The 14,581-nt window shown below is 39.6% G+C and overlaps 1 protein-coding gene across 1 annotated transcript in view; it reads left to right on the top strand.

Moving 5' to 3' along the window:
- Nucleotides 1–14,581, top strand: part of ZMAT4 (zinc finger matrin-type 4) — a 240,757-nt gene that overhangs the window by 46,210 nt on the left and 179,966 nt on the right. Inside the window, exon 2 of the mRNA XM_088021315.1 lies at nt 9,072–9,161. Within this exon, the coding sequence (XP_087877441.1) occupies nt 9,072–9,161 (90 nt within the window). The remainder of the gene's footprint in view (nt 1–9,071; nt 9,162–14,581) is intronic.

Below are 14,581 nucleotides of genomic sequence, written 5' to 3'. Positions count from 1 at the left end.
ATCCACAGCTAACATCATCTTTCATGGTGAAAAACAGAGCTTTTTCTCTAAGATTAGGAATGAAACAAGGATGACCACTCTCATCACTTTCATTTAACATAGTACTGGAAGTCCTACCCACAGCAATTGGACAAGAAAAAGAAATAAAAGGCATCCAAATTAGTAAGAAAGAAGTAAAACTTTCATTATTTGCAGATGACATATTATATGCAGAAAACCATAAAGACTCTGCCAAAAAATTACTAGAACTGTTGAATGAATTTGGTAAAGTCATAGGGTACAAAATTAATATACAGAAATCTGTTGCATTTCTATACACTGATAATGAAGTTGCTGAAAGAGAACTTAAGGAAACAATCTCATTGACAATAGCACCACAAAGAATAAAATACCTAGGAATAAACTTAATCAAGAAGGTGAATGACCTATATTCCAAAAACTATAAAACATGGATGAAACAAATTGAAGATGACACAAACAAATGGAAAGAAATTCCATGCTCATGGATTCAAAGAACTGATATTGTTAAAATGTCCACACCACCCAAAGCAATCTACAGATTTAATGCAATCCCTATCAAAAAACCGACAACATTTTTCATAGAACTAGAACAAATAATCCTAAAATTTGTATGAAACTACAAAAGACCCTAAAAATAGCCAGAGCAATATTGAAAAAGAAGAGCAAAACTGGAGTTACCACAATCCCACGTGTCAAGATATACTACAAAGCTATAGTAATCAAAACAATATGGTACTGGCACAAAAATAGACATATTGCTCAAATAGATCAATAGAACAGAATAGAGAGTCCAGAAATAAACCCGTGTGTTTATGGTCAATTTATTTATGATAAAGGAGGGAAGAATATGCAATGGGAAAAAGACAGTCTCTTCAACAAATGGTGTTGGAAAACTGGACAGCTACATGTAAAAGAATGAAACTGGACCACTTTCTTATACCATACACAATAAACTCAAAATGGATTAAAGACCTAAATGTGAGACCTGAAACCATAAAACTCCTAGAGGAAAACATAGGTGGTAATTTCTTTGACATCAGCCGTAGAAACATTTTTCTAGATATGTCTCCTCTGGCAAGGGAAACAAGAGCAAAATTAAACTATTTGGACTACACCAAAAGAGAAAGCTTTTGCACAGCAAAGGAAACCATCAATAAGACAAAAAGGCAACCTACTGAATGGAAAAAGATATTTGCAAATGATATACCCAATAAGGGGTTAATATCCAAAATATACAAAGAAGTTCTACAAGTCAACACCAAAAAACCCAAATAATCCAATTAAAAAATGGGAAGAAGCCATGAATATACATTTTCCCAAAGAAAACATACAGATGGCAGACAAATGAAAAAATGCTCAAAATCACTAATCATCAGAGAAATGCAAATTAAAACCGCAGTGAGGTATCATTTTATGCCTGTCAGGATGACTGGAATAAAAAAGACAAGAAATAATAATGTTGGTGAGGATGTGGAAAAAAAGGAACCATCATGCACTGTTGGTGGGAATTCAAATTGGTACAGTCATTGTAGAAAATAGTATAGAGGTTCCTCAAAAAGTTAAAAATAGATTTACCATATGATGCGGTAATTCCACTACTGGGTATTTACCCAAAGAAAATGAAAACACTAATTTGAAAAGTTACCTGCACCCCTATTTATTACAGTACTTTTTATGGTAGTCAAGATAGGGAAGAACCCAAGGGTCCATCAACAGATGAATGGATAAAGAAGATGTGGCATACACACACACACACACACACACACACACACACACACACACACACACACACACACAATGTAAGAGATAAATAAAGAGGATTAGGATTACACTTATCTTGGTGAGTACTGAGATTATAGTGTACACCTGAAACTAGTATAAACTTGTATGTTAATTATATGTAAATACAAAAGGAAGATTGTGTGTGTGTGTGTGTGTGTAATGGAATATTAGCCATAAAAAAGAATGATTTCTTGCCATTTGCAACAGTATGGATGGAGCTAGAGGATATAATACTAAGTGAAATAAGTCAGAGAAAAACAAATACCATATGATTTCATTTCTATGTGGAATGTAAAAAACAAAACAAGTTAACAAACCAAAAAGCAAAAATAGACCCATAAATACAGAGAAGAAACTGGTGGTTGCCAGTGCGGAAGGGGACTGTGATGGGCAAAATGGGTGAAGGGGAGTGGGAGGTACAGGCTTCCAGATATGGGATGAATAAGTCATGTAGGTAAAAGGTATAGCATAGGGAATATAGTCAATGGTATTTTAATAGTGTTGTATGGTAACAGGAAAAAAAATTTAAAGCATACATAAGAAAAATTGAAATCACCTGTGATCCATGATAAGCAATGTTAACCCTTTGGTATGTTTCTCCCTAGACTTTTTCTATGCCTATGTGCCATCATTTATATTCTTATTTGAAAGTGACTTTTTTCTTGATATTATTTCATAGATTTTTAAAATGTCATTGATATTATTAATACACTTGATGACAGTTTTAGTAATCTATCATATATATATAGACTATTTATCCCTCTCACTTAGGATACTTAATTTATTTTCTCAATTTCAGTATTATAAGTAAATGACAATACATGTTTCTGCTTCCTTAAAATCAATTCATAGAAGGAGAATTGTTGGACTGAACAATTTTTTTCTGTTTTGAATATATATAGCAAAATTTCCATCCTGGAAGCTTATATCAATTTACATGCCTAGGAACTGTGTGCAAGAATTTTCATTTTCCTGTATCTTCACCAATATAGGTATATTTATTTTGTGAATTTGTTCATTTAGTGCCAAAAAATAATTTTTAGTTTAAAAATTATAAGGTAGAATTTGGATGAACTTGTTATATGTCATTTAGCTATTTGCTTTTCTGTAATTCCTGTTTATATCTTTTGCCTATTTTAATATTTTTTAAATAAATTTGTTAGAGTACTGTATCTTTGGTATTAAACCATTTTATTTTACATAGTGCAAATATTTTTCCTACTTTATGGTTTGCCTCTTACATGTATTTTAGATTAAAAATATCTATTTTTTAAAGCTATATCAGTCCTCCTTTTGCTTTATTGTTTAGAAAACTTTCCAATGATGAACTTAGATGTATCATCTATATCTATGTAATCTATCTATCTATATAGTTTTCTTTTTGGTTCCAAATTATTGGGTCTATTTTGGAACTTTTTATTCTATCTTTCCATTTGTTTTGATCTTTCATATGTAATAATTTCTCCAGTATCATTTTTCCCCACTTCTTTATCCTATCTCTCTGCTTTCTAGGAAGTGTCTCTATGTTGACTTCCACACTGATCTGCAGTGTTGATTCTGCTCTTGGACTGATGTGAAAGACCTTCAAAATGAAACCATTATATTTTTAATTTCCTTCCTTCCTTCCTTCCTTCCTTTCTTTCAAGATTTTGTTTATTTATTTGACAGAGAGAGCAAGAGAGGGAACACAAGCAGGGGGAGTGGCAGAGGGAGAAGCAGGCTTCCCGCCGAGCAGGGAGCCCGATGCGGGGCTCGATCCCAGGACCCCGGGATCGTGACCTGAGCTGAAGGCAGACGCTTAACGACTGAGCCACCCAGGCGCCCCTAATGTCCTTTCTTTATTAACTCAGGAAGTACATCTTTATTTCAGTCAGCTGTGTTATCTCATCTTTTAGCTTTTACCCTTAGTCCGTATTTTCTTGAATTAAATGAATGAAGCCTGTGCCATTTAAAATGTACTTCTACTTATTGTAGGACATATTTTGCAAATTATTGCTTTATGCCTTTTCCCTGAGAGTTTTCCAGAGTCTTCTTTTCTAGTCCAGAAGTTTTTCCTAGGTGCCACTGATTCTTGGCAGAACAGAGGGTATGAAGGCCTGCTACTTGTCCCTAGTGAGTGAGGTTTAGCCTTTGATCCTTTCACGGTATACCTGAAAGCTTGCAGGATCTTCTGATCCATTTGTGGGACCACTTCAGAGCCTATGTAAGGAGGCCTGGAACCTGGGTCCTTGGACAGTTCCAGCAGAGGACATTTATTTTTTCCTCATTGGGGCTGTTTCTCTTCTGAGCCCATCTTCCACCCCAAGTAAAGGAAGTTTCTGTATCCAGCCTCCTTCCTGTGATAATAAGGAGAGATGCATCACTCTGATGCATCACCCAGTCATCAGAGAGGATCTCCAACACTTGTGGTTTTCTCTTTGTTTTATCTGCGCTTAACCTCAACTTCCTAGTGAAGTTGTGCTCCAGCTTTTCCAGCGCTCAGCCCTTGGGCTCTCAATCTGGGAGTGTTAAGTGGGGTTGTGCTAAGGTGCCTTCTTCCTGAGTGGTGGAGCCCCCATCTCACCTACGCCAATCATTCTCAGGTAGCTGGGGTGTTAGACCCTTTGTATTTGCTGTCTTTCCCTTAATCAGCTCTTCTTTACCCTAGAATGAGTAGAAACAGCTCAAAATTGGTGGCGTGTGAATCACTCTTCTCTAATTATCAGTCTGTTTCAGGTTTTCCCTTTTTCTTATAGTCTTTGGCTTATTTAAGCTAGTTTCTGGAAGAGGTATAATTAGATACCTAAGATGGAATAAAATGGTGAAGACTTAACTGGGAAATCAGGAATGGATCTTAAAGCTTATTTGAAATAACACCTCTCCTGCCAGCCTCACAACTGTGACTTGAGGATAAAATGAGATGGTAAATGTCAAAGGGGTTTGAATGCTGTTTGGAGCATTATGCAAATACTAAGTTACTTTGTTATCTTCACATTTTATGAGACCAGAAACCAGTAGCCTTGTTGGAAGCAAATTTGAGTTGTGAATTTTTAAAGGGTATGTGATAATGGAAGATGGCTATTTAGGTGAAACACAAAGCCATTCTATTTCGATGTGGTCCACCCCCTTCTTTCACACAGTACATCTGAAATAGAGGTTTGTCTCGTTCTTTATCCCCCCAAAGAGAAGGCTGGCCTGAATTTCCTCTTTAGACGATTTCTTTGAGTGCCAGGAGATTGTTTCAGCCAAAGAAACTAATCTGCAGATAGGTCTGCCCCCCGCACAATGCCCAGCATCAGGGGCAAAGGCTTTAATTAAAATGGAAGGGTTGGTAATTTCTGGCCTATTTGGGAAGCTTAAAGTTGATGTGGTTTGAATGAAAGTAATGACTTTTGCTTAAGATGCAAATATTAATGCGTGAGCCAGGGACTGACTTTCAGTGCAAATGAGAGATTGTAATTTCTTTTTCATGGCTTTTCCCTTAAAGAAATGGCCCTTTTCTTCCCTGAAACTCTGTAATATATACATTTAACATGAAAGGTACTTTTTTCTCCTTACATTTCCTTTCAGTTGGCAATTTGTCTTTTTAAACTCTTAAAAGCATTGCATATTTTAGGTATTGATGAATCTTTGAAAAAATCATAAGGATTTGTTTTTGTTGTTCATATTTATTTGGATGACATAAATGCATTTCAGAAGTAGCTTTCCCTCCAGTTTGGTTGTCTGGATGGCATTTGTCCACTGTGCCTATAATCTTCGTTTATATACAGGAAGTGGAATGACCACATTGTGAAGAGGACACATATTTACTGTGGCATTTGTATGTACCAAAATAAAGTTTTTAAAAGTTAAAGTAATGTGTGTTGCTCTTGGCTTAAGTAGGCTTATCTAATCACCAAGTATTGCAGTGAAAAAAACATAATGCATTTTGAATGTTGGTAAGACATTAACAAGGGTAGATGGAAATGTGGTCAACTGTATCAGTATATGACCATATGAGTATAAGAGCATTCTAGATCAGTTTGCTTTTTACTAATCACAATTGTTATGAGTAGAAAGTAGACTTATTGAGGAATTACAGTGGCTTGAGCATTGTGAAGTTATTACTTTTATAGTAAGGGAAAATTTGTTGTAGAAATAAAGAATGAAAATCATACTTTCTCTACCTTAATAAAACATGCTTGTTTTTATTTTTTCTTTCCACTTCTTACTGATATACTTACAAATATTTATATAATCTTAATTGCAGTATACAAGCAACTTTTGTTTTAGCATTTTTCATTCAACATGCATTATATAGAAAGCACTTTTTCAATTTCCAACTGAACATAAGGGCATCCAGTGGCTGCTTTAACCAGCCTCTTGTCCAACATGTAACTGCCTCCCCAATTTGCTGTTCCGAGTTAGGTCATGCTGCAATGAGCATGTTTGCTCAAATCTAAGTTTAACTTTTTGTGGGAAGGTTTTTTGTTTGTTTGTTTGTTCCTAGAATAAATCGGAAGGAGTGAAGTTTCCATGCCAAATTTCAAGCAATTTCTGGTAGGTAAGGGGTTGAGAGGAGCCCGTTGGAGGAAGATGCTGCGGGTGACTCAGTGTGTTCCGCCTTGAGGGAGAGGTGAGAATGCCAGGAAGAAAGGAGAGGACTCACTAGACGAGCTACACCCAGATGTTGAAGGCCCCAGGGCTGAGGTGGGTGAGTTGTAGGGCACCTGGGAGCAATCTCCTAGCAACCTCTTTGTCCTTGACAACCGACATCATTTGGAAGTGGCTTTGGGTTTCAATCAGTCTAACTGGATGGGTGTGACTCGACACTCCTGTCACTGAGAAGGGGACTGTCTTCTGGGTTTTTACATCCTGCCCTAAGTCAGGGTGGGCTTGTGGGCGGGGAAGGCATTGGGTCCAGCCCTGGCAGCCTGGGAAAAGCAGCAGGAAGACAGAGGCACTAGGGAAGCAGCTAAATGATGAACTAGAATGCCTCCACCATCATTCCAGAAGGAGGTGGGATTTTCCAAAACTCTGTTTTTCTTCACCCATACACAGGGGCAAAGGCAGAACCTGGAGGGTAAATCGCTAACATGGCATCGATCCCAGCATCTCTCATCACTAATAGCTTCACAGCAGAGCTTACCATATACTTCCCTTTTCTTTTCAGCTAATGGTTTCTTACTAGTTTTGTCCAACAGCAATTAAATAACCCAGTGAACTCTGCCTTTGCTGGAAAGAGTCTTTTTGAAAGAAATGTAATATTTTAGCAAAGAGAAGAAATCCAACCACAAAACAGGCCACATTATGAGACTTCCAATTTTGCCATGACTTTGAGCAGCTTGATGGTGTTAGGTACTGTGATCCATTCTTTTACGGTAACAAATGCAACATTGAAAGCCCACTTCAGCCACATTTGAGTTCACACTGGTATCGCTTTGTCTTTTCACTAATTACCTGTCTATTGTGCTTTTCCCCAGCCCAGTCTCTGTGGCCATAGTCAGCATCCGGTAGGTTTTTAAATGTTTTTTTCTTTTTTTTTTTTTTGACTGTAGCTGTATCTTAACTTTTCCACTACCCCTTGCCTCCAAAAAACCAACAAAACTAGAAAATGTGTACAGATTTTAGTAATCAACATATTTCTCTGCCAAAAAACCTATACTAGTCTGCACTGCATCATTCTCAAAATCATGCAGAAGCTGAACAGTGCTGTTGAAATGATCTGGCACAAGTCCGCATAGGTCTCTATTTCACATCCTACCAATCTCGCAGGCAAACAGGACTCCAGATGACCCTTGATTACAACTTACAGTGCAACCTAGAAATGGCTACAAATATATTTCCAAATCACACTTCAGTACTTTTACACATCAGTAATATCTTTGATGTCCCATTAACACTTTTAAACCCATTTAAAGGCTTTGAAAGTGTTCAAGGACTGTTTAGAAGCATGTTTTCTGGAAGCACAGTAGAGGAATGAAAAAAGTGATAAAGAAGGAAAACGAGGCGGAGGGATTTACATCCTATCCTGTAAACAAGTTGCAATTTGCTGTGTGTTCTCTGAAAATCACTTTGCCTTTGTGGCTAATCCATGAAGGCAAGCCATCACACAGGAGATTGGCTGGTCCCCAACTGTAAATAAAGGCAAAGTGGAACCAAGGCCTGGAGAAGAAGGAAATAAGCCCTGAGCAAAGGAAGGGTTTAGGGGATCGGAATTAGGTAATGATGGATTCAAGGGGAATTCACATCCTAGCACTGTAGATTCAGAGTTCAGGAGCGGTGCCCTCACTGGTGAGACACGTTAAGCATTATGTGGATTGCAATTTTTCATATGCACTGCCTCATTTGATTCTCACGGCAACCCTAATAAATATTATGTTCATTTTGTACACAGAGAAAATGAGACTCATTTTAGCTATAAACGAATTAGACTGACTTGCTCAGTATCATCCAGCCAGAGAGCAGCGGAGCTGTGCTTGGGTTCTGAACTTGTGACTGTTTGAGCTCTTTTCACTCAGCCATCCTCGGGTAGCAACTTAGAACTTAGAACTGCAGTGTTCTTTAAAGGGGAGGGAAGTTCAGGTGGGCTCTCAGTTGAGCAAAGGAGTAGAGGAAAGATGGCACTAGGATGCGATCAGTTTCTCCACGCTGGGCATGGACCCTTCAATACAGGCAGAAACCCAGAGTCCTGCTAATCCTGCGGGCAGTGGGGTTTTATTGTTTAACTGCTCTGCCTGCTTGCATGAAGTTTGGGCTCTGAGCAGTCCTCAGACTTGCCGCTGATATCTTTTGTTTGCTCATGTTATCTGACTCTGGAAAATCTCTTTTGATAGCTTATTAATGAGGCTCCAACATGGGAGAACCAGATGAAGAGACTTCTGGTGGAGATGCTATGCATGCCAACTCCCAGGGGGCATTGTCTGTCCCCAGCTCCTGAGGGCAAGGCAGTGGGAGTACGAGACAAGGCAGGGCACCTAGCCTTCCAACACAGCCGATCCTTGTATTATTCTCTCTCTGACCTGTTCTTACGTTGAGGACAATTAATATATTATTCACTCCAGGCTTAAACATCCCAATGCTTTTACCTTTCTACTTTCCCTCTCTTTTCTAATTCTGAAATTATGTTGGCTTTATAACTGTGGGCAAGTCACTTAACCTATCTGAATCTTCACCCCACATAATTCTCAGGAGCACGTGGAAGTGTTTTTAATGAAAGTACTACTTTGCATTTGCAGTCACTGGCTATATTTCCGAGGATTTCAAATGCCTTCTCTTTCATAGTATCTGCTTCTGCTTTTCCTCCCCAGAGTCGAAAACATGCAAGCAAAGTCCGACTGTATTACATGCTTCACCCCAGGGATGGTGGGTGTCCTGCCAAGAGGCTCCGGTCAGAAAATGTGAGTATCTGGCACCATTTGATATCCTTAGATGACCTGTTCAGTTTGCTAAGAACTTTGTAGGCCTAAGAAGTAAAGTCTTGTCCACCTTAGCAGGAACGCTAAGGGAGTAGAAATAGTTCTCATTAAATGCTACAGAAAATATTACATGTAAGCAAGTCTTTTTCCTTTTTCCTGCCCAAACATGCCAGTATGGTGTTGGGGGACTGCATGATGATTCTGTGCCAGAGCAGAGCAGAGAAAGAATGTACAGAGGGGACTGAGAGCAGCTGGGTGAGGGGAGGTAGGAGCCATCAGAAGAAAGAGTAGGAGAGACGGCCTAAGGAGAAACCGTGTCAGGAATATCAGATACTTTGCTGTTTACATATTTTCTTTTTCCTTTGGTGTATAAAACTAATGCCAGTTTATTCATTTATAATAAAGACTGTGCACATCTTGCAAATAAAAATACTCCGGGTTTTTGATCAGTGCCCCTCTCCCTGAGGTAACACTCACTTGGGAAGAAAATGACAGTGAGGAAGTTGCTTTGAGGATGTAAAGTCAAAGCAAAGGGTTTACTTCAGCCAGGCCAAGGCAGGGACTGATAAAATAAATATTCCTTCCTCCCAGCAGGGGTTTCTTTTCCTAATGAGTGGAATGTTCATATCCATCCATTGCAGAGGTCCTCTGCGATAAACACTGCAGATTAAACAGAAATCACTTGTCCTTTGAGTTCTGAGGAGGCTGCAGGCGTAGAATTTATAGCCTATGCTCTCTCTTGTGCTTGTGATCCCTATCTCCTTCTGATGCCGGATAGATGCTGGTCTTCTTTTCTTATTAAAAATTAATATATGATCATTGAAGAAACTTGACAAGAATTGTGCTTGTGTATTCTTCACAGGAGAAAAAGAGAGAACAAGAGAACTGCTTATGATCACAGGTAGTGAGCATCAGGGCCGGTATTAATGAATTCCAAGCCCAACTCTTACGTCACAAAACGAGCTGTTCATACACAGACTAATCTGGAACACTGTGAAATTGTCTTGACTGCCGTGGTGAGGCAGCATTAAGAGCACATTAGAGACAAAAGATGTCACGAAACCTTTTCAAGCCACTAAGAAGTGGGACTGCTAACTTCTAAGAAGAAGTTCTGTCAGCTCTTAGTCTTATGACCTTAGGCAAATAACTGATCTCCCTGAACCTGTTTCCTCAATGAGGCTATCGTGATCACACTTTCCTTACTGGGTTTTGTGAGGTGCACTGTTACATGCCAAATATTGAGGAAAGAAAGCCCAATAAGGCACAGACTTGCCTTAAAGAAACTCAGAGTCGAGTGAGGGACATAAATATTGTATAAAAAAATAGCTATAATCCCGCAGTGTAGGTGTTTATTTAACATTCTGCACAAAGCCCCGGGGAGACAGAGGGCAAGTTGACCCATGCCAGGACGAGTCACTCAGGGACGGTGTTACTGAGAGTTGGCATTTGAGCTGGGGTTCTTTGGGCTTGAATGGATTGTACCAGTTGGTGGAGGTGGGAGTGAGGGAGCAGACAGGTGCATTCTTGGGTGCATTCCTATCAAAAGAACTTATTAAGCCCCAGGAGAGTTGGCCTGAGCCAGCTTTTGTGTAACTTCAGAATCCTGTAGCTATAGCAGAGTCCTGCTTTCCATTAGGTATCTATTAGCAGAGAGAAGAGAATTAGTTCCTGAAATCATCCAGCAATGATGCCCGTGTCCCTTCATTCAGTAGCCATTTCATGTCTTATCATAACAGTCAAAAACAATAGAGTTCATAGACAGTTGACAATTAGCTCTTTGAACACAGATTATTTTCTATCTACTCAAGCTCTAATCATGAGTATTATACTTATTTATGTCAGAACTCCTAGGGAGGGCTTGCTGGGCGGACGGAGAGGGGGCACTGAGACTCACACTGGTGTGGCTCGAGGACATGGTCTTGGCCATTCTGGTCAGACTCATGATTTACCCCACTCAGGCTCTGGTTCTGCCAGTAGCACTGGGGACAATTTATGGAGGAGAAGATGTTTGAATTTTTAGAGCAAGAAGTATTTGCAAAGATTCTTTACCAAAGAGCCCTTTGAGAACTTTTGCTTCTGGTGTATCCTGGAATCTATGTAACCTTGAAATTTATTTATTAAATCATTTTCTATAGCTTTCTATAATCATAGTATAAGGATAAATCAGTAATCAGGAAAAGAAACATAATGAACTTACTTTAAAAATTTTTTTAAAGGTTTTGTTTATTTATTTAGAGAGGGAGAAAGAGAATCTCAAGCAGACTCTGTTCTGAGTGTAGAGCCCGACACAGGTCTCAATCTCATGACCCTGAGATCGTGACCTGAGCTGAAATCAAGAGTTGGACACTTAACTGACTGAGCCACCCAGGCGCCCCCTAATGAACTTTTTTTTTTTTAAAGATTTTTATTTATTTGAGAGAGAGAGAATGAGAGAGAGAAAGCACATGAGATGGGGGGAGGGTCAGAGGGAGAAGCAGACTCCCTGCCGAGCAGGGAGCCCGATGTGGGACTTGATCCAGGGACTCCAGGATCATGACCTGAGCCGAAGGCAGTGGCTTAATGGTTGATGCTTTTATTAAGGTGTGTGTACATTTCATAGGTGAATACATCATTTACTTAGGCATTTTGACATACCAGATACAGCACGGAAGCCACCCCAGTCCTTCATTAGGGCTGTGAAAGTTAATGTTGGTAATTATTTGGCCAACATTCTTTTGTACAGACCCATACCTAAGGATTGGAAAACAATATACAAATAGACAATGGCCAGCCATATATATATAGAGAGAGAGAGAAAGAGAGAGAGAGAGAGAGAGAGAGAGAACTTTGATGCACTTGAAACTAAGATAACATTGGGTTTCAACTATACTTTAACTAAAAAGAAATTAAAATAAATGAATAAAAATAGAACTTTGACCCACAACTTATAGCAACCAGCCTTGGAAACTAACCCATTAATGTATAGTAACCAGCCCAGGAAGCCTGCCTAATTTAAACTTATAGGAAGTCAGACCACTATCTCTAGTAACAATCCAGGTAGCCAAACAATAACCCCTGAAACAATAGGTCCCAAATAGTCTGGACTTGATTAATACCTGATAGCTTTCCTAATTTTTGTCTCTGCTTCCAACTTGGAACCAACCAGAGAAAGCCAAATATGTACCCCTAACCAATCACATAGGGATGTGCACTTCTAGTTTGCCTACCTACAGCTTTCACACATGAACAGCCTCCAATCAGGGCACACCTGAGGCCTCCCCTTCATCCTGTTACAAAGCTTTCCCATTTATCTTGCCTGTGAGTCTTATCCAAATGCCCGTGATGGTGGCTAACATCCTGGCTATGGGAAGGTCTGAATAAATAGCCTTTCTTTTTCTCATTTGGTTGGGCTTTATTTCCATGGGGTTGTAAAATGGGGATAAAAAGAATATCTAATGTACAGTTTTATCATAAGGTCCAAATGAGAGAACTCATTTATTCAGGACTTAGTTTTCAAAGGTCCTTCTCCAGGCATTATTATTATTGGTCCCCTGTCCACCAATACCCTGTGTTCTTTGAAGAATGTAACACTCTGGTTCCACTTGCCTCCATTCTTGCCCATCCTCCCCACTGCTCTGCTTCCAGGGGCTGTGACAGGTTTGCAGCCCAGTCTTACCCGACTGAGAACAGTTTCATGGCTGCCCTGAATACCCAACAAAGTGAGTGACTTCTGAAAACAGAGAAAACTTGTTGCTGAGTTTCCACGCCCTGACTATGCGTGAACCTGGGGCCCACACTGATTCCTAAAACTGATGGGGCTGATAAGTAACAGCAGCCGGGCCTCCCTCCCCAGTTCTTAAACTTCTGGGAATACACAGTAACTCCAAATTTACATCCAGATGAACGGAAGGGCCTATGATTATTCCCAAGGTCTACTGCCATTTCTACTCCAGGTCATCTGACTTTCTTGTTGTTTCTCAAAAACATAAAATTCATTTCTTCCTCCTCTTCTGGCATTCCCAGCTTTTTAAATTACCCCCTTTGTATGCTTTACTCTCTAGAACCCTCATCTGGATATTCTATGTTTTTTTTCCCCTGAAACTTTAGAGTGAGACATTTTCCTCCTGAGCCCACAGAGTAAAATTAAATGTGAAATAAATTGTTATACCTGATTGCCTTAGAGAAATTTTCTGTAATCTTGTGAGCATTAGAGCAAAAAGGACTTTAGAGACCATCTAGTCCATTGAAAGTGCAGGTTTTCCAGTTACTTTTTAGTATCTTCTCACCTGCTTTGGGAAAAAGAAATATCTACCTAAGAAACAACATTTTTAAGTAAAAAGATGATTTAGTTTTATTTTTATTCTGTAAGGATAAGTAACTGCCAACAAAAATCACCAATCAGTATTAAGTAAATAGTGTTTTTACATGGAGTTAATTTCTCTAAATTGAGAAACTTGACATTTGGTTAGTGTGATCAAGCTCATCACTTTTAAATACTTAACTGATTTCCTATAGGTCTGGAACATTCAGCAGAGCTGGAGAATCTCCAGGATCACTTTCATGGGTCCCTAAAATCCTGGGTTTCAGGCCTGGAGGACTCTATCTAACCTAATCCTACCTTGTGACAAAAGTGAAAATAAGGCCCAAAGAAGTACTGTGACGTGCCCAAACTGGTCAGGCCTGAGATTGAGACCCTCCTTGCTTCCCTAAGTTCTATTCCTATGCTTCTCCCACATATCTTGAAATTGTATCTTATATTTAGGCACTGAAGCCATTGCTGGGTCCAGAGCCAGAGAGCACTGCTGTTCTGGGGCAAAGTATTAATAGCTGGAGCTCAGCAGACACTTCCCACTTACAGTCTAAGTGCTTTACATACATTAACACATTTAATCCTCACTCCCGTGTAGGGTAGGAACTATCATTATCCCCACTTTACAGAAAAGCAAGCTGAAATAGAGAAATTAAGTCACTTGACTCTGGTTCCACCACTGGTAAGTGGCAGAGACAAGGCTGGGGAAATATGAAACAAAACCAAAGAAAAGTCCTCTGGTGCTGCAAACTAGCTTGCCATGTCACTTCCTGAGATGGGTAGCATCTAGTAAGGACTAGGGGTGCAAAGAGCAAGGACACGGACCCTTCCTCAACAGAGATCAGGATCTAGTTGGGGGGCGGTGTCCAGTGTGCAGTCATGTCTTCTATCTAATACAGTGTGATAGCTGTACAGGTGCTACCATAGACAACTCCCGGGGCATCATCTGGCACACTGGGGGGGGGCCCAGCGTCTGCTGGTAGGATGGGGCTGGACAAAGTTGCCTGGAGAAAGCATTAATGAACTGATTCTTGAGGGATACATGTGCGTGAGCCCAGTGAATAAGGGCGGCAAAGGGCTCTTCTTCTTCTATTTTTTTTTTTAATTTTATTGT

This window comes from Eumetopias jubatus, unplaced genomic scaffold (assembly GCF_037043125.1).
Source record: "Eumetopias jubatus isolate StellerSeaLion01/CBP00866 unplaced genomic scaffold, mEumJub1_p1.0 scaffold_2, whole genome shotgun sequence".
Classification (NCBI taxonomy): domain Eukaryota; kingdom Metazoa; phylum Chordata; class Mammalia; order Carnivora; family Otariidae; genus Eumetopias; species Eumetopias jubatus.
The sequence above is the reverse complement of the archived record's forward strand: the minus strand, read 5'-3'. Positions and strand labels throughout refer to the sequence as shown.